The sequence below is a fragment of the Neurospora tetraspora genome (assembly GCF_033439725.1).
Source record: "Neurospora tetraspora strain CBS 560.94 chromosome Unknown B0H65scaffold_3, whole genome shotgun sequence".
Lineage (NCBI taxonomy): Eukaryota > Fungi > Ascomycota > Sordariomycetes > Sordariales > Sordariaceae > Neurospora > Neurospora tetraspora.
Window position 1 is genome coordinate 1,973,883 of NW_026944385.1, and position 26,907 is coordinate 2,000,789.

General features: G+C 51.4%; 7 protein-coding genes and 1 non-coding gene across 8 annotated transcripts; 4 read left to right on the forward strand and 4 right to left on the reverse strand.

The window, feature by feature from the left end:
* Positions 1-7,845: 7,845 nt before the first annotated feature.
* On the reverse strand, positions 7,846-9,546 carry B0H65DRAFT_157354 (uncharacterized protein). The gene is made up of 3 exons (XM_062821178.1): positions 9,020-9,546; positions 8,560-8,961; positions 7,846-8,493 (listed from the first exon to the last, which is right to left on the reverse strand). The coding sequence occupies exons 1-3, from the start codon at positions 9,132-9,134 to the stop codon at positions 7,964-7,966; spliced, it is 1,047 nt and encodes a 348-aa protein (XP_062682917.1). The 5' UTR covers positions 9,135-9,546; the 3' UTR covers positions 7,846-7,963.
* Positions 9,547-11,152: 1,606 nt separating this feature from the next.
* Positions 11,153-12,849, forward strand: B0H65DRAFT_507837 (uncharacterized protein; the record flags this gene model as incomplete). Its single annotated transcript, XM_062828173.1, has 3 exons — positions 11,153-11,289; positions 11,443-11,446; positions 12,187-12,849. The coding sequence occupies 3 exons, from the start codon at positions 11,153-11,155 to the stop codon at positions 12,847-12,849; spliced, it is 804 nt and encodes a 267-aa protein (XP_062682918.1).
* Positions 12,850-13,015: 166 nt separating this feature from the next.
* On the reverse strand, positions 13,016-15,087 carry B0H65DRAFT_157294 (Diphthamide biosynthesis protein 2). Its single transcript, XM_062821177.1, has one exon. The coding sequence runs from the start codon at positions 14,979-14,981 to the stop codon at positions 13,182-13,184; it is 1,800 nt and encodes a 599-aa protein (XP_062682919.1). The 5' UTR covers positions 14,982-15,087; the 3' UTR covers positions 13,016-13,181.
* Positions 15,088-15,402: 315 nt separating this feature from the next.
* B0H65DRAFT_157497 (major facilitator superfamily domain-containing protein) lies at positions 15,403-17,126 on the reverse strand. Its single transcript, XM_062821180.1, has 2 exons — positions 16,432-17,126; positions 15,403-16,369 (listed from the first exon to the last, which is right to left on the reverse strand). Exons 1-2 carry the CDS (start codon positions 17,006-17,008, stop codon positions 15,438-15,440), a joined length of 1,509 nt encoding a protein of 502 aa, XP_062682920.1. The 5' UTR covers positions 17,009-17,126; the 3' UTR covers positions 15,403-15,437.
* A 1,324-nt stretch (positions 17,127-18,450) lies between these two features.
* Positions 18,451-19,952, forward strand: B0H65DRAFT_507840 (nucleotide-diphospho-sugar transferase; the record flags this gene model as incomplete). Its single annotated transcript, XM_062828174.1, has 4 exons — positions 18,451-19,085; positions 19,147-19,297; positions 19,327-19,420; positions 19,441-19,952. The coding sequence occupies 4 exons, from the start codon at positions 18,451-18,453 to the stop codon at positions 19,950-19,952; spliced, it is 1,392 nt and encodes a 463-aa protein (XP_062682921.1).
* Positions 19,953-20,196: 244 nt separating this feature from the next.
* B0H65DRAFT_t164 lies at positions 20,197-20,285 on the forward strand. The gene has a single exon. It is a non-coding gene; the product is annotated as a tRNA-Phe (tRNA).
* A 292-nt stretch (positions 20,286-20,577) lies between these two features.
* B0H65DRAFT_557159 (uncharacterized protein) lies at positions 20,578-22,931 on the forward strand (the record flags this gene model as incomplete). The annotated part of the gene is made up of 4 exons (XM_062830079.1): positions 20,578-21,190; positions 21,391-21,413; positions 22,213-22,615; positions 22,778-22,931. The coding sequence occupies exons 1-4, from the start codon at positions 20,781-20,783 to the stop codon at positions 22,929-22,931; spliced, it is 990 nt and encodes a 329-aa protein (XP_062682922.1). The 5' UTR covers positions 20,578-20,780.
* A 523-nt stretch (positions 22,932-23,454) lies between these two features.
* On the reverse strand, positions 23,455-25,308 carry B0H65DRAFT_571121 (uncharacterized protein; the record flags this gene model as incomplete). The annotated part of the gene is made up of 1 exon (XM_062830471.1): positions 23,455-25,308. One exon carries the CDS (start codon positions 25,306-25,308, stop codon positions 23,455-23,457), a length of 1,854 nt encoding a protein of 617 aa, XP_062682923.1.
* Between the last annotated feature and the right edge of the window lie 1,599 nt (positions 25,309-26,907).

Sequence of the window (26,907 nt, forward strand, 5' to 3'; positions counted from 1 at the left end):
CCTCGTCGAGGCCACATCAGGGGCGTGTTTGGTTTGATCGATGTAGTTAGAGTGGGGCTATACAAATTAACCCTGTAAAGCCAACCGCTGGTATAATCCGAGCTTCGTCCGTTGATTTTGGCTGCACCTCGAGCTTGGCAGGTATCGAGCTACTGCAACCCCCTTGTACATGGCTTGCGCCCGCATATTGGTGCATCCTCCTTCCTAATGAAGCTATCAACACTCCAATTGATAAGGATTAGAAACTACCTTATAATTGTAGGGTAGAAACGGACCCCTGTCAGTGTAGAAAGAAAGAAGAAAAAAACGAATGGTACAAAATCCCTGTCGAAAAGTGCAGATTTTAGCGTTGTACCAAGTCCAATCGCACTCTCAAACTACATCGCTGGAACCAAACACGCCCCAGCTCAAGCATAGCTGATCTAGATATCATGTGGCGTGCAGAGCATTTCCGAACTCAGCCCGTGGGTTGACAACCGTCAGACGGAAAGTGGAAGAGGCTCTTAACGGGGCGGGCTACGCCCAACATCGCTGCATCAGTGGGGTGTCAGAGTGACCAAGTTGGTGGGTTGAGGGGTCAGGTATGCACCTCTACAGCTCTACTGCAGTGGTGTACATACATACATACACATCCAGCTGTCTGTTCCTCATTTGCTGGGATGCGCGAATGACAGCTAATGATCTTCGTTTGTGGCTCGACTGGGGGTGGTTACCTTCCGGCCGGGGGAACAACGGGTCAGCGCTTTATCGTGAAGCGCATAGCGAACAAAGGTTTTGTTACTTTTCTATCTCTTCTCGTGCCACAGATTGTGTTACCTGTTGTTGCTAATGAGGAAATGAAAGGACACGCCCTTGATGATATAGCAGACTGGAATCGGAATTCAACACCCGATTGACAACCTTTGACGATACCTATCAATATCACCATGAGTTCAGGGTGTTATAGGGCTCTGGGTTACAACGAGGCACTTGTTTTAGTGAGTTACATAGTCTCCAGTCTTGCACAGTAGTGGTTCTGCAGCCTGCAGTGATCTTCTTCCTACTGCAGTTGCATCACAGGCTTCCATTTGACTTCATTGTTCGAAGGTTAAAACAGTCGTCTTCAGCGTAGCTGAACACCCATCAAGCATCCATTCACGATCGCGTCAAGCTTCAAGGGAACTAACCAAGAGGAAACGCCATGTCAAATAAAATCGAGGGTCAGGTAAGGTAGCATTTTACATAAGCTTATTCGTCCTTTCGGTCCCGAGCCGTGTCCAGCTATCTATTTATAACGGGAATCTATTGGACTGGTACATCTTCCCTTGCACATCGAGCTCGTCGAGGAAAAGCCCTGCCTGCCAGTGTCGCCGCCCAATGAACAGGCATATCGTCCTCACTGTTGGTGACACGGCATGTTTACCATCTGCACACTTGTTGACTTGGCGATGCAGCAGCCTTTTGTTTACCTTGGACCTGGGATTGGACTGACTGGATTGCACTGAACAGCTTCAATGGACCGGACCCCGTGTCCGTTCGTATCTCTGACTGCTCTGAGGCTCTGGATTCGACCGTTATTGTGCAGCGGATTACCGATCCAGTGCTCATGTAAGATGCTAGCGTTGTCGATGAAGGGGCTTGGCTGTTCGGTCTCCAAATGTTGGTGAGCTCGGGATAAAGCGGCAACTCGAATACCTTCAAATGTAAGTTTACCCTTTCCAAGTTTCTCACATCCTTCCTTCTTCGATCTTTCGTTTCTCGCTTCCCTTTACCGTTAGGTAAAGCGTCGGGTTCTTTCTCTTCCCGCGTGTCGTCGTCGTATCGCCGCACCATTAACTCTCCGAGTCTCCCGGCGAGCGTCGGTTACGGTGGCCCAGGTTGGTTTTCGTTTCACATCCCCAAAATCAAATGTTTGCCAGCTGCAGTCACTAGAAACGCGCCCTAGCGCGTCAGATCAAACTCGCTTTAGCAATTAATTATTTCTCACATTGCATATAACCTCGTATTCTCGTGAACCCTAGCTCTCGTAAACAATTTCTCTACATTAATACTATATTTACTATTAATAACTATATTGTAAAAATAAGTTTGTAAGTGTATATATTATAGTTACTTGTAATAATAGATCTTTATATACTAACCTACAATAAAGAAACTCCAACCCGCATACTATATTATAGTTACCCTAAAAACTACTAAGGGTAACGCCCTAGCCCCTCCTCGAAATGAATTCCTACTGTTTAAGTATAATAGTACTAGTTTGAGCGAAGGCGATAATTATACCAAGCCCGCTAAAGATTGGGAGGATAACGAAGACGCTAAAGCACGCTTACGCTTCGTTTTAAGGAAGCTATTGGACTATAAAGTCTAAGAGATCCAAAGTATCCTCGTCTATATAATCGGATAGAAGGTTTTAGTATCTTTATAACATATATATTCGCCGTCGTAAATATTTTCCTCGAAAAGGTAAAGAATAATAATATAAACTTTAATAGGAAATTTGACTTTCGAAATAAAAGTTTCCTACTCTTTACCTTTAAAGACCTTACAGGTTTATTATAAATATATAACCTTCTATTTAAACCGATTATATTAAATAAATTCTAATATTATATAATACCTTTTAATAATAGTATACTTAATTAATATTAAGTAATTACTTAATAATGCCCGAAATAGATCCCTAAATCTATTCTAATAAAAACGTAATCTACTTTTCCGTAGTTAAATTATTAAATTACGTAGCCGGAACTGAAAGTAAGGGTTTATTGTTATAAGTAAAAGGCGCTATAATTACGTAAGTATAAAGTGGGGCTTTTAATAAGGTATATTGACGTAGGCATAGTATAGTATTATAGTATAGACGGTTTATACAAATAATATAATGGGATATATAATTACTTTAGCGAGGGGGAGTAGGTTTACATTTGTATGTAGGTTATAGTTAATAGCTATAACCAATTGAAATTAGGGCTAGTGAGTAATGTGAAACGAAAACCGACCTAGGCCACCGTAGTCGGTGGGTAGCAATGGACTAGTGCAATGCGTAGAATATTGCAACTGTAACACTCTCGGCAGACCCCGTAGACAGGGGGTTTTTAGCGAGGAATCGGCACCGTTTCTTCATCAAAGCCTCAGCGTTAGCGGTCTTTCAGGGTCTTATTGTATGCAGGTGACGAAGTTCTATTGCAACCAACACACCGAGAAGTTAAAACTCGATACCACCCGCACCGGACCCGAACGGGAGATGGACAGGAAGCATATTCCGGATTTGCCAAGTTCTGGCGATGTCACCCCGTACCGAGAGGTGCGGTACACCATCATCACATAAGCTGGAGGTAATGGGTTGGCAATTGTTGTTTCCTGATATCTCCTTTCTGTTTTGCTTACCTACAGACATACTGTCAACTAGAAGCATCGTATTTTGCTTTCCTTCGTTCCTTCAGTTATTCCTTCCCTCGGTATGTGGGGCGAATCGGGCGGCAACTTGCTGTCTTGACAGTCTTGGTCAGCTCAAACCCGGGAAGGACCTCTCCCACCTCACGGCCTTCCCTGCTGTCAATGTCATATCTCACTACAGCAGACATGTGGACGAAGACTATGGCGTACTGGGTAGACTACCCCACGCTTTCTTGTCTGATCTCGCACAAGGTTTGGTTGCTGCACTCCAGCTTATAAAGACTGGTCCCGTGTCGTTCCGTTGGGAGAAAATCCTGGTTCTGTTGCTGATGTGAGCCCAGGGTCAGGGCCACCAGGTCTCCTGTTCGGCTTTCGGCCCGGATTATCAGCCCCGGATCGAAATTCTGATGTGTACCTATAAGGCTTGAAGCCTTCAAGTCACGTTCGAACTCTGGTTGAGGCGGCGGTGATATCGTGTTGGCGTTGAAACTATAGGAGCCAGGCAGATGCTATACAGCCAGCCCAGGGCTCCCTCACCAACATACAGCTCGATAAGGGCACATTTCCAGTCGATATTTTGATTGTTGGGTTATCTTCACCTCGCTTTGTGCGGTGCCGCAGGCTACGCCCACGTGGAAGCAAGGACCTGGCTGTACCGCGATTCAATGACGCATACAAAGCCTCAACATCAAATCCATCCAGGTTAGTTCAGTCATCACTGTACCAAAGTCTTAACAGACATGGCCCTGGGTAGTTATCAAATCTTGGGTGCCTCCCTATTGGGCTGTGACCCCCTTGTCGGCCCCCAAAATATCTTGATGGTACGAGCTGTGCCGGAAACATACTTCCCTGGGCTACGTTGCTTTGCACAACCTTCACCTACAAGCACGGTCACGGGTAGAGAATGCCATCCCGTCCCAGATTTCTCCATCTAGGCATCTCGGTGTGTCCGTCCAGGGCCATCAGAGAACTAGGGCGATATAGGACTTACACCACCACGCCAAGACTACATACCAGGAGCCGCAGAATATAATTGCCCAGAGTACGGCCCCGTGAGGGTTCCAATGACCTTCCAACGGCCAGAGTAGGCTGGCTCACCTGGGTGGGTGCCTTCCATGCCGTTCTCTACTACCAACGCCAAACAGAACGTAAGCATGACGCGGTTGAAGCTTTCTTCTAGGAGCCCTTGGGTTATTCAGGGCGGAAGGGTCCGGCGTAGGCGTTGTCACAAGCTCAATATTGCTACCTACCTACACAGCCGCCTCTTTTTCTCCCTGTTCCTGGCAAAGATTCTTCAACCTAAACCGAGTTTGTAAGACAGGGGCTGCGGGGATAGCGGCTTTTGCGGCTGACTTGAATGCTGCTAGTCTTGATGAGAGTTCTCCTTTGTCAGGAGGCTCCAGCCCAGGGGTATAGCATGGAGAACATCACGCAAAATGTGGCAATCTATGACAAACTGACAACACCCCTTCAAAGAACACTTCCAACATCAACACATCATTGAGAGTTCGATCATCACGCTGTTTCTGGTCCTGGGTTACACGATTCATCTTCGTGGCCTGTTGACCATCAGTCAGAAAAAGAGAAGGGTCTGGTACCAACGGAGACAATGAGTCTAGACCCCTCCCTCATGGCTGAACATCGACCATCTCTGTCAAAATGCCGGCATAACCACTCGGTCGCCGAGCTACCTTATCCAAGCTCTTTCGGAAAGAAAACAGCAATATCTTCTGCCTTCAGCTCTCGGAAATAGTTATCATGACACAAATCTCACCTCGATCCGAGCCTCTGGGTACCAGAGAAATGTTGTATAACCACATCAGCATCTCACATGCCATCACCGGTCGGGATGTCATTTCCCCTTCTCCAGTTTCCACCACTCACAGTCCCACCACTCAATCGTAACTCCCGAGCATGTGCTACCTAGTAAGCTTGTCCTTCCCTCTGGGTTTTAGCCCTGGCTCTGGGCTCCGCCGTGGGGAAGCATTGGCCCTTTGTCCAACATATGGACCATATCCGCACCTTGTGACCTGTGACCATCGAAAACAAGAAGGTAACTGCCGTCTGACTGGAGGACGGCCTGTGCCAAAAGCAAGTACACAGTCTTCGCACCTTCCACTCTTCCAGTCATCTCAGTTCTGACGCAGGTACCTTACAGTCCTTACCTCCGAATGGTTACACGACTTTCAAGCCCTTCTTCCATTACTTCCAGCTTTGTGGAGTGCTGTGTGGACTGTGTACACCCACACCCACACGCCCTCTTTCAGTAGGTACCTGACCGATAAACGGACGGCATGTGCCATGAAGGCAGCCACGCAGCAGCGTTCTTCCCGACGCACGCTCGACCGTTTGATGCCGTATGTATGGACTCAGCTCCCACCACGCACCCGAATGGTTGACTCCCCAGTTCTAAATATGCCTACTCGGATTTCCGCATTTCTCTGGGAACATCCCGACTTCCAGGATCCAGACGCTGTCAAGACCACTCATGTGTCATGCCACCGCAAGCCAGGTCAAGCCCACTTCAAGCCACTGCGGCTACCTCGCTCGCTCTTACCATCGACACCTCTGAGGACTCCAGAGACCATTACGACTCAAGCAACTCACTGTTACTGTCACTGAGCGGTGAGCACGCCAGTCAATAAAAGACAATAGTATGGAAGTGGCTTCAACATTGGGAATAACAAACCGAGGGGAAGCTACATCCACCTCCGTCGGCACATGTAGGACACACCTAATCCTCGCCATCGACCTACCTACTGAATCGAGGTCAGTAGAGGTAGTAGCTTATTGTCTTGTGTTTGCTCACCGAGGAGTCTTGGAAGTTGGAATGGAAAGTGCCCATTAAGATGGCCGTGTTGGCTTGCGCAGTACATCTAGTCGTATATGCATCTAAGCCACATTCTGGCTGGCTTAGATGAAATGTCAGATGGTTTAAATGCATGTTCTATCGGATATAAAACTACATGTCCAAACACGGCCCCAATCACCAACACCTTACAAAAGCAGCAAAACTTCCATCACTAGTTCATACACTATTCCTATTCCTGACTCTTTGTTCACCACATACGGTGACTGCGACCGCGGCCGTTCGGTATCTCGGCGATATCACTTACTTCCGTACCCCCGAAAATGAAGGATCGGGTCCGGGTAGACAGACGGTGGTCAGCATTCGGGGCCGTATCCGGACTTAACTATCTTTCTTAGCAGTTAGTTGTTGGTCAGTATAGTTGGCAATTGGAGTAAGATCTTTCGTTCGGTCATTCAGGGTGTGTTCCGTAGCCCTTTTTTGGGCTTTTTCACCGGGGAAAAAGGTACTTCGGGTAAAAAGGTTGCACGGACCAATTTTCACCGGCTTTTTCACCGGGTTGCAGGGTTTTGGGTGAAAATGGTGATCATATTGTTTTGGCGTTGGAGTTGGGTTGGTTATAGCGGCTTCAGCACTATTTCAGCGCGTTCAATGGGTGATGCATTTTGCAAAACACCCTTTTTTCTGTTCACTGGGTGAAAAGGAATGAAGATGGATGCGAGCGATTTGGTTGGCTAAAAGCTTAGAAAGTAGGCCATTTCTTTTCACCGGGTGAACAAGACGTGTAACCCGGGTGAAAAGGTACAAAAGTGTCAAAAAAGTTATGGAACAGGATTTTCACCGGCCATTTTCACCCGGTGAAAACGCTAAAAAAAAACGCTACGGAACACACCCTCAGTCTTCGGTGAGACGGAATCGGCATGCATGAACCCCTTGTAAAAATGTCGTGAAATTCGGAAAGTTCATTCTCTCCGAAAAAGCTTCCTAAAAACAAACAAACCCCCGGTAAAAGTGTGTTCACGTTCACATGCAGTCAATAGGTAGTCCGATTCAAGGGCATTGTTGGCCCCCGGAGCCGTTGGCGCTTACCTGCCTACGATATAGTACTGAGAACTCGCGCAAGTTGCAAACACACACCCCAATACGGCCACATCTCCGCATCCTTTTGGTTCTCCGGACGGGATTCCCGGAACGGTTCGTCATCCGGGTGGCAAGAGTTAGTTAGCAGAAACCATCGCTATTGAATTTTGAATTATTGATGCCACCGCTACAAGTTATACGGGACTGACTGGCCAAGGTAACTTTGAACACAAAAAAAGCTCGTCAGAACGAACTCAAAAACCGCCAGATTCTCAACGTGGCCGGGGACACACCCGATCCCGATACTCGGCCCGGTCCGGCCCGACCCCACCTTCCTCCTAAACGCCCCACTAAACCGGAGGAAATATAGATACCTCACCGCACCGGCACCGGCACCACACCGCTCCGCTCCGCACTGCCACCCCAACTCGCTCACAACCACGAAACAAAGATCTTCCATTGTAGAATTGCAGCACTCGTGGTTAGATTAAAAAAAATGAACTAGGACTAGTATGTATGACCCCAGCCCCAGTTCCAATTTCCAGCCAAGCTCCCTCTACAGTCTACCCCATAATCAATACAAATGCCGTCCCCGTTCGTTGGTTGGTGGATCATTCTCGCAACTTCTAGGTACTTCTAGTTCTCCTACAAAACTCTAGTAGTCAAGTCCAATTCTGAGGGAATTCGCCCTTCACCTTACTGGTTCTGGTTCTGAGTGCCCCTGTTCTTTCCCTGGCGACCACCGCGACCAGTGCCGGTAGCAGCGGGGGCAGCAGCCGCTGCGGTTCCGGCACCGTTTCCGCCCTTGTTCTTGCCACCGTTCTTACCACCAGCACCAGCACCAGCACCAGCACCCTTACCAGCACCACCAGCAACAGCCGTAGCCGTAGCTGCCGCTCCGCCATTACCACCGAGCACCACGGTCGGCGTCAGCACGGGGGCGGACTTGCTCACAAACCCAGCATTGAGAATGGCGCTGACGGCAGCAGCGTTCTGTTGGGCCTCGCTTGACCCGGCCTGGCGGTTGGCTTCCTTGGCTATCGGCAGCGTGGCCACGCTGACCCTGCGCTCGGCCTCGATCGCGTCGATGTTCTTGAAGGTGGCGATGTTATCGGGCGTGTTGAGGGTCGGCTTGACGTCGGTTTGTTGGACGGCGAAGCAGCCGCCGAAGGGACCGGCAACGGCGTTGTTGCGGCAGCGGACGGTGCAGATGTTGCCTGTTGAGGCTGTGTGGGGACAGATGTTGTTAGTATCGGTTTATGGTGGAGGAAAAGAAAAGGAGGGTAACATACCGCCAGTGCACTTAAAGTTCTGCGGCATCGTCACGGTAAAGTTGAAGTCCTGGATCTTGTTCTGCGAGATGCCGTTGGCTCCGGGCACGTTGTTGGTGACGGTCAGGTTCTGGCTGATGAGGCCCGAGTTGGACGTTTCGTCCAGGTCGCAGACATAGGGGCCGGCGCCGTCGGCGTTGACCTGGTGGATTGTCACGGTGATCTTACTGCCTGCCTTGACTTGGGTCACGGAGCCCTCGGCCAGCGCTGCCTCGGTGTTTTCGGCGATGTCGATGTTGCCTGTAAGCTGCGTGCGGCCGCAGTTGTTGACCAGGTTCGCCTTGATCTCGGCATCGCGCATGATGACCGAGTCGAGCTGGCAGGGGTTGATGGTGGTGCAGTTGCGGGCGATTTCGGGGTTGACTTTGAGAGAGGTTAGTCGGACTTGAACACACGGAACTTGCATGCAGTAGTGACATACCTCCGAATCCGACAGATGGTGGCGAACCAGACTCTCCCTGAGCGGCCAGAATCACTCCATGGGCCTTGGCAAGAGTAACGAAAGCCGCCAGCGGCAAGGTAGTAGAGAAACGCATGATGAAAGTGGTCGAAAAGAGAGTATCGTAAAGAGAAAGACTTTGGTAAACAAACACTGGATGAAGTAGATAAGATGAGGTGCAGCCTGCTGCGAAGAAAGAAAGTAGAGAAGAGAGAGACGAGTGCTGGAACAAACTGGATAGGGAGTTGCTGTGTGAAAGAATATCGACATTCACGAGAGGGCATCGGAGGCCTCTAAATACTGCATCTTTGAACTCGAAATGAGGAGTTCAGGGGCTCCCAAGTGAAACTGTGTGCACATTCTGATCGCAGACCAAACGCTCGTGTTTCTTGTTCATCCTGCGGCATGTCTTTCCGGTCAATCCTAGATCGACTCGGCTTCTTAGAAGCTTATTCCCAGGCGAGGTGGATCCAAAACGGTTGAGGCTCTGGAGGGCTGCAGGGATCTCGTTGAATATAGCCAGGGTCGATTTGCTGTTATTCGGACGTGAAAACTAGTAAGCCTTGAGGGTGGTCAGTCCTTAGGGTTTCGATAGCGTCGTCTTGTATGGGCCTTATTTTGCCCAAATATATGTGCCTTTGCATCTTATGATACCCGGACTCGTACGAGTCAGGTGACATTGTAGGGGTAGCGACTTGAGACGAGCGGACTCGCAACTTTGCCAGTCTCATGTCGGTGGGTCCAGGTGACAGTCGTTAACGGAAACCGTTGCCATACTCGCGTGTACTAAGAAGGAGAACAAACAAATGTGACTGGATAAAACATGATCGTTTGAGATACCCTTTCCCCCGTTGTTTGGGGTTGGATGCCTGTCGGCTCGTTGAGGAGGTACAGTAATGTCCCCTGTTAATGCAAACTCCCCCTTTTGCAAAGGATTTTGGCTGCTCGCATTCCTTCGAGGCCCAGATTTGCATTAACAGGGGACATCACTGTAGTCGCACAATCTTTCCTGGTGCAACGCCCGTCAACATCGCCACCCAACGATAAACGAAGAGAAAACTTGCCCGCACCCATGTGTTTTCCTCCACGCACCATTATTCTAGGTGCACGCAAGCAAATGTTTACACCACAGCCGGGGAAATCCAATTAAACTTGGGATAATGGTAAAACCAAGTTCGAACATCCCCTCGGTAGCTTTTTCCCGTCATTATACCTTCAAATCGCCGATGTCACCTCCAGGTTGCATTGACAGCGTCGCTTACTCGCTTTTGCAACGTACGCTCAAACGCCGCCATTAAGCCGAGAAAATTATAGCTTTATGAAGCTACTGGATATTGAACAAAGTTCAAAACCCCTGTCAGTGCTAGATTTTGGGTGTAGAAAAAGGGGTGGTGCTGTTTGGAGGACTGGGGCTAGTTGAAAACATGGGTACGTGGAGGAAAGATATGGGTACGGGTAGCTTTTCTTTAAACGAACGCGATGGTCGCCAGTTGATCAGGATATCCTTCGAAAAGATCGAAGAAATCTCAGCCGTCTGCCGCTTGCTCGTTCTATCGATGCCAAATGACAATTCGCATCTGCAACCCCAAGCAACAGCGGTCGGGAAGTGTTAAACCTACCTACTAACAATGAGCGTCTACGTCTCATTGTTAGCCTTGGGGTCTGTGAGATGTCACTTGTGACACCGTTGGCGTTCACACACGACTGGTCTGATTGTCTCCAGAAGTGACCATGTCATTGACTAGACAACAGGCTCATTGTGCGCTGCTTGATCGCGTGAATGACAGCACCAGAAGAAATGGGGCTGTGAATTTGTTGACTCTCAGCTATAAGATGTTCAGCTCAACACTTGAACGACGAGTTAAATGGACAGCAACTTACAGTTTATCCAGATTTAGGGTACGAAGGACTGACCGTATAACGAACACTCACGTCCGTCTCACGTCCCCCTCACCCTCGGTCGGTGTCTCTCAGCCACCCCATCGTATCACTAACCCCTCGTCCTTCTCAAGCTCAGTAAACACAACAAGCATAGCACGATCAAGGCTTGCGCTCGATACCAGTGCACCACATCAGGGTGACAGACGAGGTACCGACCGTCACCATCCAAAAGCGATGGGTTGCCTCTGCGCCATCCTCCGCTTCATCTTCCTCCTTGACGGCGGCGGCGAGAGGGTGACCTGGCACATGTGGGAACCATCACCTGCACATCTAGAAGAGGGACGAGAAGGATGCGATTGCCCCAAATGCAAGTATTGGAGGCGATGTCGAGAGGATCGGAGGAAGTGCCAGTGTCCAGCATGCCCGGGCCATCGTAGGGCATGATTCCGGGTAGGAGTAGTGAAGGTCCGACGCACCCTGCCAGGTACGTGTAAACATGATGAAGCTATGGGCTCGGAGTCAAGGGTGGTGAAGAGAGCTGGTGGGACGGCTCGTGGAGCAGAGACCGAACGGGTTGTTGATGCGTTGATGCCTTGATACACCCCGGCTGGGAGGTATGACGACGCGGGTTCACGACTTGGTGGGTATCTGACTATCTGGTACCGGTGGGCTGGAACAATATGAGTGATTCCGGTGCCGGAGATCGGAGGTCGGAGACACGAGGGTATAATAGCAGTTGGGCCATAAGGGTTCTCATCCGAACTTCCACGCTGCACCATGCTCATTTCCCAGGCGTTGGTTGGTTCACCTCATCATTGCTTCCAGATTTCGCGACCATGAACAATAGGAAGCTGCAATTTTCGCTGTCTTATCAGGCATATTGTTGGCCATTTGGTGTCGGGCGTCGAAGTGACTCACGGAAATTTGATTCTCGATTCGTTTTCCTTCATGAAGAGGACTTTTTCTTTGTTTGCCTGTTGTTGGCTTTTCCTTCAACTTGTTCCTGGAAAGGTGAACGCAGGCAACGAGCTGGGTGTCCCCCATAGACTGCACCAAAATCACCATTTCAGGGAAGGAATTGTAATCATCCACGACTGTCCGAACCCACAACCTTGGATATCTTCCCCGCCTCCGATCAGAAGCTGAGGACGTCGGCAGCAAGGCGTAAGCCATGGTAAGTATCGGCCTTTCCGGATCCTGAATCATCTTCCCACAAGCAATTACCCTCTGTGAGATCGTGCCCAACTGACACTTGTTAACTCTCTCAGGCTAACTCCACCCTCGCCGATGGCACCGGACCGGCAGACATCCCGGCAGACGGCTTCTACCAGAAGTACAAGATCCCCATGTTCATTCTTTTCAGCGCCCTAGCCATTCTCATTTTCGGCTCGACCATCTGGCAATGCTGCTTTCGGAAGAAGAAGAGCATTGAACTCGAATCTCAATTCCACCTCCCCCCGTTCATAGGACACGGCGGCGTAAGCAGAGAGGACAACCACCTCCCCTACCCACACTCATTCCACTACCATCAGTACGGTGGTAGAACCAGGGCTAGCACCAGAAACAGAGATAGAGGCAGAGACAGACACGGAAGGGAAGTAATTCGTACGACTTCGGGATGGTGGCGTCATGCTGGTCTTGACCGTCCTTTGTATCGAAACCGGCCACAGAGACAAACTCGCGTGGGAATCAGGGTACCGCCAACGACGGGAACACCACTGGATGGAGCTTATTCCATGGCTTATATGCAGGAAGAGACGCGACAGGAACAGCCGCAGCAGCATCGAGAAGGAAGACAGCATGAAGAGTACGAGATGGATGCGCACAAAGGGCAGGCGAGGGAGACGACACCGCCCCCGCCGTATAAGGCTAGGAGGTCCACGGATGACACGGTTGATCGTCCACCTGGTTGTTTATGTGCCCATGTGTAGAAATCCAGTGGGAGCGAAGGCTTGTGGCACCTGTGAGGGAAAGGCTGGTTCATTGCTAAGGTTTGGCGAGGATTGAATGATAAGGTAGCAAGAGTTCAGGCGTGGCGGTTGTGCGGGTCGCGGTCGCTACAATATTAGTCCCGTCGGTAATGGTAAATGATGGAAGTAGATAGGCCCTAGAGGTGAAGAAACCCAACAGCTGAGTCGTGTTCGTGGCCCCAAGATCGCGTTCGTGAGTCTTAAGTAATTGCAGTCCATTCGCTTTTCTGTGGGTATCACTCCTACCAACATTGGTGCCCAATCGCGTCTACCCAGATCAAATGCCCTCTTCTTCAGGATATCAAGTGCTTCTCTCCTTCCCCGCCAACCGTGTAGCCTCTCGCCACTCCGCCTCTGCCTTCTTCAATCGTCATGCTGGCCTCCTCGTCAAAATCTGTACCCAGACCGACCCAGGTCCGCTGAGTACGAAGATACTCTGCACCTGGGCTAACGACGCCGTTGACTGATGCCAGCTCCTGGGCCTTGGATCTCAGGGTCAAAGCGCTTGATCGTGGCGGCGCATCCGGCTTATCAGACGAGGCCTCCTTCTTTTCACTCTTGGGTTTCGACGCGGCCATGCGCATGGGCCTACTATGGCTGACAAGTTTTCCTGTCCTCCAGTCGAACTCGGGTGGTGCCGACTCCTCTTCGCTGTCAAAATCGCCGTCACCAGAGGCTTGCTCGTTATCGGCTGTATCTTGCGTCTCGTTGTTCTCGGTGTTCTCGGACTTCTTCTCCTCGAGCTTTTCGTCAGCCGGTGGCTTGACAGCCTCAATGCCACCCCACCACTCGCCGGTCCAAACTCTTTCGTCGTCACTGGCGAGGGCGAGTTCAAGCTCAAAGGGGGTGATAACGGGCTTGTAGAAGCCAGCATCATCCTCAATAAGAGAACTCTCCCAGCAGCCGACCACAACCCAGCCGTCGATTTCGGCAAAGTTGGCAAGCTTGGCCGGATTGAGTTTTCCAACCACCATCGTGTAACTTTTCTTGCCGGCAGCAGCGATCTGCTTGCGGATGCTATCGATCGAGGAAAGGTAGTTGGAAACCGAGAGGGTGTTGACAAGGATACCGATGATGCCAGCCGTGGTCAGGGAGAGGAGGCGGGCATAACGGCGACCAAGGAGACGCTGAGCGGAGTACAGCGAGGAGCTGTCAGAAGAGGTCTGGAAGATGTAGAGGTTCTTGACTCTGGAGCAGAGGGCGAGGAGAAGCGCGGTTGGCGGTTGGGAGACGTGGAAAATGGAGTAGTCTCGGAGATTCAGACCCGTCGAGGTTTCGCTGCCATCGCTGATTTCAACCTCTTTGCCTTGGGCATCCACGACTTTTCTGTTTGGTATCCTGCCCATGGGGTTGTGAACAATCTCGGTGGCTAGCAGGTTGGCGTAACCACGGCTTTGGAGCTCGGACAACAAAGACTGGACGTGAACTTGGTATGTGACATCGGCCATCAAGACCACCTTGGCCTCCTTATCTGGGTATTCCTTCTCGAAGTCGGCGAGGGCAGCATCGCGGTCGAGGATGTGCTTGGTGAAGACATAGATTACGGGAAGACGGGAAGTAGGCGAGAGGCACGAGCGGCCGTAGTGGACAACGACATCGGCGTTAACGTGTTCGGCGGCAATCTCGTCGACGCAGCAGGCGCTGTAGGAGGTATCGGCGAGCACGTATACTCGACGGGCCTTGGGTTGAGATTCTGCTGGAGCTGGAGCTTGTTTACCACATCCACACCCTGTACCGTTTTGTTGGGCATCGCGGCCGCATTGTCCGTTGTTCGTGGTCGAGGGCTCGGGGCATGCTGTTGGTGTTTCTGTGGAAGACGTCGACGGCGTCGGTTGTGGTAGAGCAGCGAGCTCTTTCTCTAGGAGTTGGACGACTCTGGGGGCATCGCAAAGCATATGGTCGGGAAATTGTAGGCCAATTCTCCTCCATCCCCCTTCGCCGATCTCCTTTGCTGTCCTGGAGATCTCGTAGATGTCGCCGAGTTCATCGTCTGATTTCGTCTTGGTCTTGTCATCGGTCGGGACCACTGCGTATTCAAATAGGTGGTCCTCCGGTGTTGACAGAACCGGTGCCGCGTTTAGTTCGCCAGCCATTGTATGTCTAGCGCAGGTATGTTGTTGAGGATAATGATGGCTGAGGTGGTTGTTGACTTGTGACTTTGTTGCTGGGGAAATGTTTCGATGTTGTTTTCTTGACACTGGACGGAATGTGGGGTTGAAATTTTCTGGTCGGCGGCGGGGTCTGCTGAGATATTACCCCGCGATTTGACGTCGCGGGTGCCTGAGCCCTACGGCTTCGGTGGGGTTTCAGCGGAACAGTGGGCTGAGACATGCAGCCTAACCGCCCGACGGCCTCAACCTACTGCCGAGGACGAAGGTTGGAGGAGGACCACTTCCTCTCGCGGGTCCACTTACTTTCTTGACACTTTCACTGTATTGCACAAACGAAAACTCTCTGCGGCGTTGATCATTTCGCATTAACATTATCTAGCTATCCAACTGCTTTTGTCTATATCCAACATCCAACACCGAAAAAAACGCGCCGTACGATTAGAACTTGACCCGCGGGTTGAAGCCGACAGCGAGGACACGGGCGGACGTATAACACGCCAGGGCGATGAAGTACGAAAGGCCCGAGAAGATGATGACGGCTCGCCAGCCCGTCTCAACAGAGCCCATCTCCAACAAGGCGCCGCCGATGGGTACACTGCTGAGCGTACCGAAACTGGCCACCATCATGGCTGTCGAGTAGTACCGACCGAAGTGGCGAGCGTCACACAACTGTCCGAGGCATACGGGTACCAAGCCGAGGTTGCTTCCGCTGGCAAATCCAAAGAGCACGGCATATCCGATCAGCACCGACTTGGACATGGCTGCCGGGAGCCACATGGCCAATACGAGAATCACACACAGCGAGATGGTGATGATCACCACGTTGAACCGTCCAATGCGATCGGCAAAGAGACCCGGGAGCACACGGCCCAACACAGACCCGGCGTTGAGGTACGACAGGAGAAGGTAGCTCTCGGTCGCATCCTGGCCATGCGCCGCTGCGTACGAGACAATGTACGTCAAGGGCATGAACAGACCCCACTCCATAAAGAAGATGCCGATCGCCGAAAAGGCATAGCGAAGGTCTCGGAATCCGGAAAAGTCGGGCAGAAGTGACGAGACCTTGGCTCCGTCGTGGCTGATCTTGGGCTTCAGACGAGTCTTGATAAAGAGGTTGGCTGGCACGGCGAGGCCGAGCATAATGAAGCCAAGAATGCGGCAACTCCACGGGAACCCAATCGAGGGGAGGGTATACCGCAACATAATGGGGAACACGATACCACCAATGCCGCCGGAAATGGTAGCAACACCTGTTGCCAGTCCACGGCGCACATGGAAGAAGTGTGTGATCGCCCCGTACGCAGGGCAGTTGAGAAGGGCGCCGCCCAAGCCACCGAGCACCGAGTATGTCAGCATGATCTGATAATAAGCTGCGTCCGTCGTTAGCTCCATATGCCATCAACAACTAGGGGCGGAAGTGCTAAGGACTTACTCTTGCTGAGGCTCAACAACATCAAGCTGAGGACGACCAGCACACTACCCGCGGCGACCAAGAGGCGCGCTCCATGCCGATCGAAAATGGGGCCGACTTGGATGCCCACAAAGAAGACGATGAAGAGGTACAGGGAAAAGATCCATCCGATCTCGGATGCGCTGTGGTTGACAAGCTGATGTGTCGAAAAGTATGATTCGAAGACGGCCGCAGAGTTGATAAGTCCAAACACCGATATCATGGCGCAAAAGGACCCAAACACTACCAGCCAGCCCTGCAGGCCACCTTCGGGGAAGTCGATTACGGTGGTCGCCGCAGACGGCTGCCGGGCAAGGCCGTTCTCGCACTTGGCGCCCTCATCATGGGGGCTGTCGCTGAGGTCTTGGATGGTGTCGGATTCCGGTCCCGAGTCCTGTCCGTCCGAGTTGTCTTGGCGCTTTGAGACGAACGATCCGCCCTTTTCCTGGTCGCTGGAATCGATAACGGTCGGGAGTGATGACAATGACTCGGCCACGGGGGGCTGCTGATGGTTTTTTAGGCAGCTGTCCTCTGCATTAGGAGCTTGACCTAGGGTCATTTATCCGGGGTTTTTTGGCGACAGATGATCTCGAGTCTCGAAAGATAACTTCCAAGGTCGGGAGGGTTGGTCAGGGCTTTCTCCTGCTCGTTCAGGGACGAGGTCAACGAAAAGATGATGTTCTTCGAGATATAAGAATGCACGTTCTTCAGTTTCCGTCACTGTGACAAGAAGTGGCGGTATCTGGCCCTTTAAGTGGAGGGCCGGGTGGAGGACAAAGCGGGCTCAACAGGGATTCAACGCAAGAAAAAAACTTTCTTTGCGAACCGCGGGGTGGTGGCAGGGTGGCTGGAATCTGGAATGGCGGAGAGGCTTCTCGGTCTTCTCTGAGACTTCTCTGGCAAACAAAACGTCGAAAATGAAACATCACTGGCACGGGCTCATTATCCGGTCCCACCAGTTGTTAGCGTGATGGCAGATTCGCTGTGGCAGCCGCTGCTAGGAGAATCAGTTTCTCTCACGTAACAAGCCGGCTTGGCAGCATGCGCCGAGAGTGTCCGGTCTGGATTTCGGAAAGCCAGCGCCGGCGGTGACCCTTCGATTCTCAGGCACCGCTCCCGGAGCCCGGCGTCCACCGGTCATTCGCCGTCATTCGCTGGCTCTGACCGCAACCGATGTTCTAAAGTTCGCGGAGGCTTCGACTTGTGTCAGAGCAGTGTGCAAGATCGTTTGCATTCGAAGAACGTGACGTCAATATGCAAGTGCATCTGGCTGGCATCTCCAAAATTTCCGATTCGGTTGCCTGTACGTACCCCTTTCACGTGCGCCGGTGGAATGCGACGTATTGTTTACATTGTCTCAACTTATTCTACTTGTTTGCAAACAAGCACATAAAACATCCATGAATTCCCTTCACCGCGTCTTAGCATTCTCCTTCCTCAACAATCATCATGAGCGTCCCTTTGCAATCTCCGGCCATCAGCACCTGGGCTTTTCACTGGCCAGCAACGGCTTACGGCCCTGCTCAGTCATGGATTGCTACGGAAAACCACTGTAACATCGTAGTGTGTGTCATTGGTTGTCGGTCATCACTAACCCAAAGGATTTTACCTACCTGACCCGGCAACGCTTAGTGGCAAGGGACGTAAAGTTTGTTGGTTCCCTTCTCTTTGTTTTTCTTTGTTCTCGCCCTTCAACGTCTCGTCAATCTATGACAGCCGAGAAAATAGCTGATCGACTAGGAAATTCCATCATGGATATACGGCACGGAAGAGACTGTTGGTTGTTCTTTTTGTGCGGCTGTGCCCTTGTTCGTTGCGACAGCGTAATGGGCTGTTGTGTAGGCAGCAGAGTTGATCATCGTATTAGATGCCACTCTGCGCTGCCACCGACCTGCATCATCTGGCGATCCTTGATGTTTGTGTTTGTTTGAGATGCGGTAAGTAAGCTCACAAAGCCACACGGTAAAGCTCTGGCCATCTGCCATCTCATGTTTCAAAGAGATGGGCTACTACCGCGCATCTTCCCAGCCGGGCACACTGCCTCTCGCGTTTGACCTGCTGGCGCGAGTAGGACAGATCCTCATGTTGCAATTTCGACGACTTCGGCGCTCGGGGCGCAATCGACGCCGCATCAAGCTCCTTCTCAAAATCGCCTTACCGCTCCTCGTCCTTTACCTCATCGACCTGCCGATTCACCTATACCGTACGCGCGTTGCGCGCCCCGACCATGATCTCGACCAGCCGTTTGCGACGGGATGTCTGGACCCGTCGGTGACCGCCGCGCAGCCGCGCGAAAACGCCACTTTTGTCATGCTGGCGCGGAATAGCGAGATCGACGATGCGAGAGCGACGGTGGAGAATATCGAATGGCATTTCAACCGGTGGTTCCACTACCCGATCCTGTTCCTGAACGACGTTCCGTGGACGGAGGAATTCAAGGATGTTTTGAGCAGGGCCGTGAGTAACGGGACTGAGGTCAGGTTCGAGGTCATCGAGAAGGGAAAGTGGGGGTTTCCCGAGGAGATGAATGAGAAGGAAAAGACGAAGGCCAAATTGCAGATGAAAAAGCAGGGTGAGAAGGGAGTGGGCTATGGCGATATGGAGAGTTATCACCACATGTGTCGGTTCTACTCTGGGTATGTCTCACCGTGCGTTCCGTGTGGAAGGTTCTTTTGCTAACCCGTGTGTTGCAAACAGCGAGTTCTATAACCTCGAAGCCCTGAGGCCGTACAAGTGGTACTGGCGCCTCGAGCCGAGTGTCCGCTACAGCTGCGCCCTCACATACGACCCCTTTGCCGAGATGGCGCGTCGCAACAAGGTCTACGGCTGGACGATAGCGCTCTGGGAGGTCGGCGATACCTGCCCGCCCTGTTCAAGACGACCGACGACTACCGGATCGAAAAGGGCATTCCCCGGACGCCAGCCTGGAATGCCTTGTTCCAAGTGATGTGGTACCCGCGCCCGTCCGTTGGTTTCTTGGCTTCTTCGGAGTCTCAGAGCACGACAACGCAGGCAACAAGTGGAACATGTGCCACTACTGGAGCAACTTCGAGATCGCCAACCTGGACTTCTTCCGCGGGCGCGAATACCAGGACTACTTCCGCTACCTGGACAGCAAAGGCGGCTTCTACTCGGAGCGCTGGGGCGACGCGCCGGTACACACGCTGGCCGTGCACATGCTTCTCTCGCCCGAGAAGATCCATCATTTCTCGGATATTGGCTACGAGCACGACACGCTTTGGCAGTGTCCCGGGAATGCGCCGATGGATGAGCAACTGCTCGGTAACAAGGCGCTGGCAGACACGGGCAAGATGACACCGCCGTCGGAGGGGGGGACGGGATGCAGGTGCAAGTGCCGGGAGAATAAGAGGAGGAGGAATATCAATAGTGAGTGCACGAGCGAGCTGACGAGGCCGGTGGCGTTTCATAGACCCAGTTGGTGGGAGAGGCATAATTGGGTTTATCACTATGCTGTGAATAACCCTAATAATCCGAGGAAGTGAGGTGGCGGTGGGATCGGGACAGGAGGTCTTGGTGTCCCGGGCCAGTCTTGTGGTTTTAAGGATTAATGACATAGCAAAAAATGGTTTTCACACTTTTGAGATATCACTCGATGCCACACGATCCCTCATCACCAAAACTTTTGGCACCGTGGGAAGGAATTCGAGGCGTTGTTGTTGTCGGCGTATCAGGACGTGCACTTCGGGCCCACTCATAAGCGCCATGGTTCGCACATTTAATCATCAAGCGGGTTTAGCTCAGTTGGGAGAGCGTCAGACTGAAGTTCACTTCACTCATAAATCTGAAGGTCGTGTGTTCGATCCACACAAACCGCAAACTTTTTGTCGATTCTATCTTGACATTCTTCTTGCATTATTTCTAAAATGCGAGAACTTGCTCTTCTGGGTGTTTTTTTTCTTTCTTTTTCTGACTGACACAAAGCAATTTGGCGTTGCGGGTGGCCGACTTCCTCTCAAGTCGTGGAGTAACAGAAGGACGCTGGACCTCCATTGTCTTTGCTGTATCTGCCATATCTTTCTTTGTCTGCAGTATATATACTATGAGATCACTCGAGTGACTCGACTCCCTCCCTGTTCTCTTTCAAACTATTTCCAAAAATGTTTCATTGTCTCGTAATAACCCGCATTGGCCTCTCAAACTCTTTAGAAGCCAAGTTGAACAGGATATACCTACCCACCATCAACGTCCACTATCTCACAACCTTGCTCGTCCATGCGTATCAAGTCCCTCTCCGCCGTTATATCGCCTTTCCATTTTTAAGATCTGTACATACCTACTTTCTAACAGCCATCAATCACCTCAACATCACGATGCACCTCACCATCACCATCCTCCTCTCCCTCTCTTCCCTCCTCACCATCAAACCAGCAACCGTCGCCGCGCAACAATCCGACCGTTTCTGTCCCTGGTGCTACTGGACGGTCCCAGACAGCATGGCCGGTCTTCCCGAGTTCAAATTCGACTCGTTCTGCCACGCCTTCGTTCACCAGCCCATCACCGATCGCCCTGGCGGCCCTGGACCCTCCTCACCTCAAAAGCCGATATTCCACGTCGCCATCATGAACAACAACTTCACCGAGCTTCTCTCGTACGGCCGAATGGTGGGCTATAACATGTCGGTGGACTTGCCGAGCAGGCCGGCGAGGTGTGCGCCGGGGGTGGCGACTTTTCACATGAACGGGAAGGAAGACCAGCAAGGGGGTGATGGGTTGTTGAGGCCGTGAGTTTCCCCTTTTTTCTTTTTTTTTTTTTTTTTTTCTTTTTTTTTTTTTTGTTGGCTTTCCTTCCCTAGAGTTTCTATCTTCTTTACTTGGTGCCGGATGTGTCATGATGGGCTGGATCGGATGGAGATCAAGATTCGAGGTTGTACTTTGTAGAGAAGAAGATGCTAATGATCAACTGGAAACCTACCTAACATAGTCCAACGTTCGATTACTCTGTTCGTTCTGACGAAAATCATACCCCTCCGCAGTTGTTCTCGGACAAGTTTCCAAATGGATGGGCGGCTTATGCGGGCGCCAAGGGCGTGGCGCCGGGCGGGGAGTGGGTGGTGTATAGGAAGAAGTTCAGTTGTTGTGTTAATAAGCAGGATAGCATTGGGGGGACTGATTTTCCGTGATCGCGACGCGGGAAGGCTGGATGTGCTATGGTGCTATGGTGCTATGGTGCTATGGTGGTGAGTTGGTGAGGTCACTGAGGTGGAATTGATTTTAGAGCAACAACTCTACTGTGTGTGTTATTATTAGAGTGAACAAACAACCTCTGCTTTCGAGCTCTGCTGTAGTTTTTATTGCGTTGGTACTTGGTAATCACATGGTCAAAGTGAAGTTGTTTGTTTGGCTTTGTTGCAGTGTCTAGTGAATATCGGGGACAAAGGCTATCTCTCTGTCTTGTGCTGGCGCGGGACGGCGGGAGGGAGTTGAGATTCATTGTATGTGTCACAATCCTCAAAGAAACATGACAATGCGTGCCAAATCTTTGTATCCATCTACGAGAAAACCTTGAATAAAAAAGCACGAAGTAGGTAATACAAACCATATGCCTGCCCCTGGGAGACTTGTACACATCCCGACAATCACACTTTTCTCTGCCATCCAGCATCTCAAGTTCAACCAACTTCATTCGTTCTTTCCCAACCCAACTGATATATACACCTTCCAAACATGTTGACATCGCTCCTTCCCTTTCTTCTCCTCCTCTTCTCCACCCTCACCCTCACCGGCCCCGCCTACGCCTCCCCAGTTAACACTTTCCCCGACACCGCCTCCAACGCCAACGCTCCTGCCGCAACAAACAACTCTCAGATCCTCAACACCAGAGATGCCAACACCAACTGGAACAACTGGTCCTCCATCGGCGAGCGCTTCTGCCCCTGGTGCGAAGCCGGCGTCGACTCCAAAGACGGCGCCAGCCCGGAAGACAGGGTGTGCAGGGTAGTCGTGCACCAGCCGATGGCCGCGGGCAGCAACCCGCCAAACACCCAATTCGCTCACGTCGTCATCCTCAACGCCCGGTATACGGAGCTGCTGTCGTACAAGCGCATGGGGTGGAATCAGCAGGAGAATCTTTGGACGTCGGTGGGGGATGATGGGTCTGAGGGTGGGATCGCCACGGTGTTTACTGGTCAAGAGGGTGTTTGGTTGCCGTAAGTTTTTTTTTATTCATTTTTCCTGAATGCAGAGTTACTGTGGGGCTTGATGAGAACCTCCAACAGTAGAGTACACTAGAGATATCTCGTGGGGAGGATATATGGCTGTCTGTTCTTGAGCGCCTTTGCTGACTTGAGATGGATGATGTTTGTTTCTAGACCAAAGATTTTGTGGCAGAGAGATGGGAAACTGTCAGTGACCGTTCTTCCACTGTACCCGGGCACGGAGGGGTCGACGTGGAAAATTGTGACAAACGTTGCACCGAAGCAGAGCTATCTCGTTTTTCATACGTGGTTCTTCTGTGGGAGGTAGCTTCTATTGGTAGCTACAAGTGCAAGGCTCTGGTGCCTGGGGTTGGAAAGATTCATAAGTTGTTTGTCTTCTTTTAATATGCAGTGGGTACATAGTATTTAAAGTGTCATTAAACATCATGCTGCAGTTCTACCTCTTCAATGAAAGGTTCCACTACACTTTTTTCGACTTGGGAGCTGGAGGCAGGAGGACCACTGTGACACCATGAGATCCACTTGGTGATTGTTTACTTGTGTGGATTCAGCGATGCACAAAATAGGGGGGAACCCCACTTCACATCTTCATGATGTTGTTCTTGTTGTTTGCGTTACAAGTACATGCATCTAACTTCTACCTCCGCCGCCCGAAGGGAATGAGATGTGCGGCAGTGAATCCAGAAAAAGGAAAAAAAAATGAAAGGTCCTGTCGTGAATCGAACACGGGACGTGACTGCGAACTGGAAAGGAGTAGTTCTAGAAGAGCCTTATTTGCGCAACCGGAAGGTGCCAGCTACAGCACTACTACAATGCCAAACGAACCTATTTTAGGTGCTATCCCAGCTAACCAGCTTAGATGGCCCACTGTAGTTGTAGCCCCAATCATTTCTCCTGCCCCTGAGAACCGCATCGATGCGATCTCTGACACCATCATCCTGCTTTTCCGCGCCGGAAAGGATTTCGATCAACATCTTGCACCGCTCCCAGCACTCATGTCTCAACCCTTCATGCGTCAATCTGGCGAGAGTGCTTGTATCTTTCGCAACCACCTTACGAAGTCTGTGTAGCCAGTCTTGGTGATTGGTAACCTTCCCCCGAGCTACGTTGATGGCCTCCTTCACTGTTCTCTCCTCTTTGATCATTTTCTCCTCGATGTGGGTGAAATAGTCACGAAGAGTCTCCCTGACCTCATGCGGGCCCTTCTGGATTGCGGCATCGGCATCTTCAGCGACGCTACCAGCCTGTGTGAGACGATTGCTCTCTTCTACTGCCTTCTGGAAGCGCAGCTTGAGAGACTCTGGCATGGATGTTTCCTGATCTTCCAATTCCTCGGGGCTGCTCTCAATGCACTGTTTGCTTTGTTCGGCCGTGGTAGCCTCAAGAACACCAGTTGGCGCCTTTACTTCGCTCAACTGAGGCTTGGGCCTCTCCACCAGGCTCACCAGCTCCCCGTTGCTCTGAACTCCGTCGTGCAGCTCGCCTATGGTGGACTCGACTGTGTTCTCGAAAGCAGACAGTCTTCCTTCGATAGAATGGCCGACGGCAGCAATCTTGTCCACAACCTGGGAGACTGCGGTTTCGACGGTGGCGGACTGATTCGAAAGCTGACGTTTTAAGGCATCCTTCTCTTGCTCACAGGCAGAAAGTCTAGCCTTTACCTTATAAAAATGCAGCTTGACGATCGCGAGCGATGAATTCAGAAGCGTCCTCTCTACTTCGCTGGACTTCCTCCCCATAACTGCCTCGTGCAGCTTGCGCTTCGTGTCCTCGAGCTCTTCTTGGAGAGCGGCCTGCGAAGACACGCCAGCACTAATCTCCTCGTTTGCGTCCTGCAGCATCTGCTTGGTGACATATAGTTCCGAAGCCACAGTGGTACTGGTTCTCCGGGAAGCATACAGCATGTTTTCCACCGCAAGCAATCTCTGCTTGACAGTCTCGTGGAACTCGCCCTGATACGACCTTGCTGACTCGCTCTTGCACAACTCGCGCTTCTTAACCTCGAGCTCCTTTTCGAGAGCGCCCTGTGCAAGCTTCGTGTCCTCGAGCTCCTTTTCGAGAGCGTCCTGTGCAAGCTTCGTGTCCTCGAGCTCCACTTCGAGAGCGTCCTTTGCAAGCTTCGTGTCCTCGAGCTCCTTTTCGAGATCGTCATGTGCAAGCTTCGTGTCCTCGAGCACCTTTTCGAGAGCGGCCTGTGCACGTTGGACAGAAATGGACTCCGCGTTCGCCTTCCGAAGCTCGTGCTGAGTAGTATAAAGGTCCAAAACCCAATCGGTATTGGCTGCCTCGACCGAAGCAATCTTGTTCCTAGCAGCCTCGAGGCTCTCGTTTGCCTTCTGAAGCTTCTCGGCCTCTTGCTCCCTTGCCTTCTCGTCCATGACAATCTTGATTGTTGCCCTACGCAGCTCTTGCTTGGCGCCCTCCAGCTCTGCTTTCAACTCATTGTTCTCCTCTGTCAATTTGTTGTTCTCGATCTTATGTGCGTTTGCCTTTGCCGACGCCTGAACGAAAAGCCGGCCCCAATAAGAATCGCTTGGAGGCGTGGCAGGAGTGGTCTCAGTGCCCGTCTCGGACAGAATCTGCTGGTTTTGGGCAGACGTAGAAGAGGAAGGTGTATCGGTTTGTTGCTCGCTCGTAGTGCCCGCTCCGCGAGCGTTCGTGTCGGTGGGGAGCTTGAGTTGCATTCTGTCTCGGTCTGCAAGAGTTAGTGAGCTTGTGGCTGTGCTGTAGCAGGCAGGTGCGGGCAAAGGGAATACATACTGCTTGTCTTGGAGAAATACCGTCTGATGGGAAGAGAATGAGTGGGTTGAGCGTGCCTGACTTGGAGTGTACACGAGTTCTGACGAGCTTCGCGGTTGGTGGTTGGAGTTGATTGTTCTGTGAATGAAAGAGAAGACGATAAAACAGTGGAAGGGAGAGAAGAGGAAGGGGAAAGAGAGAGCAGAGGAAGAAAAGGGAGAGCAGAGAGGGGAAATATAGCAGGAACTCTTGTTGACCGAAACCTGGAAATTATTGTACGGCAATCCGGACACATCACCAACATGCCGCGCAGCATGCATGCACGATGTGTGGCTTTAACCTGCCAGTACCTCAACATCTCAACATTTTCGTACGCTTTTTCTGTTAGGGTTCGTGCCCCTACTATGCATTCCCACTGCATCGGGACTGGACTTCCTCAACCACTGTGCCTCCAAGTATGCAGAAGAAACCCATCTGATCGTTCTTCCCAACCCCGTAGTTCTGTTTCTACTCTGTCTTTTCATGGTGGTTGGCTTGCTTTTAGACGTGCACATATAATTCCATGGCTCATGACAACCATCTCTCGGTGCCACTGGCCCCAAGGAGACCTCGTCTCAAATTCAATTCTGTTGAAGACGTCAGGCTTGCAACACCCATTTTGATGCCTTGGCAATTCTACGGTCTATCTTCCCTGAATCAGACGAAGGATTACATGATCTCGACCCCTTCATTGGAAGCCTCCTTGTCCTAAGCCGTGACACCAAAAGACCTTCACCCCTCACAAGCCCACCAAATCTCAAGATCCGCTTTCCCATTCCGCTAACGGATCAAGCTAGCAGCCTCCAAACTATTCATAGCAGCCAGCATAGGTCAAGGCTAACTTCGTAGCTGTACGAAGCTCGAGGACAGGCAGATATCCTATGAACCTCTCCATAACCATCCCCAAAGGGTTTGAGCCTCAACAGCCAGAGAAGAATGCATGAAATGGACAAGCCAATATCTGCATAGTCGTTGATCTGTAGAGTAAGTCACTAGAGCCATTGAATATTAGAGTGAAAGAGCTAGAGAGACGTGGTAACTCACCTCGTGTGTGGAGCATCTCAAACAAGAGAGGAACCGGCCGAGGCCCTGGTCTGGCAAAGATCCCGTCTGAATTCCCGGAAAAACTCGGCAAACTCCCCATCCATCTCTCTTGTGATCTCCGCCAGTACTAACCCCTCTTCAAGCACGTCATGGTTGTTGAATATACGAGGTATGAGGCCGTCCTCCACTCCACGGAAGTTGGAAGCGGCAAGTAGGCGGATAATTGGCCAAGTCTTTCGAAACCTACTTCCGAGCCTCCCAAGACGGCCTTTGTAGCCGTGAATCTTCAACTGCACCTCCTCGTCTTTCTGCTCAAATGAGACTTGCTCTCCTCGGAAGAAGCAAGCTTGTCCTCGGCCTCCCGCAAGAGCTGCTTGGTGCGCTCGAGTTCTGCGTTCGCGCTCTGGAGTTTGTACGCGTCCTCGATTAACTTCGTGATGAAGTCACCCAAGTGGGGCAAT

What these genes read in the sequence shown, in the direction of transcription:
- B0H65DRAFT_157354 (XM_062821178.1), bottom strand. Translation starts at nt 9,134, where the DNA reads ATGCGTTTCTCTACTACCTTGCCGCTGGCGGCTTTCGTTACTCTTGCC. An exon ending in ACCATCTGTCGGATTCGGAG is followed by an intron (nt 8,962 to 9,019) that starts GTATGTCACTAC and finishes CCTCTCTCAAAG; the next exon opens with TCAACCCCGAAATCGCCCGC. An exon ending in GAACTTTAAGTGCACTGGCG is followed by an intron (nt 8,494 to 8,559) that starts GTATGTTACCCT and finishes GTCCCCACACAG; the next exon opens with CCTCAACAGGCAACATCTGC.
- B0H65DRAFT_157294 (XM_062821177.1), bottom strand. Translation starts at nt 14,981, where the DNA reads ATGGCTGGCGAACTAAACGCGGCACCGGTTCTGTCAACACCGGAGGAC.
- B0H65DRAFT_157497 (XM_062821180.1), bottom strand. Translation starts at nt 17,008, where the DNA reads ATGACCCTAGGTCAAGCTCCTAATGCAGAGGACAGCTGCCTAAAAAAC. An exon ending in GTTGTTGAGCCTCAGCAAGA is followed by an intron (nt 16,370 to 16,431) that starts GTAAGTCCTTAG and finishes CGACGGACGCAG; the next exon opens with CTTATTATCAGATCATGCTG.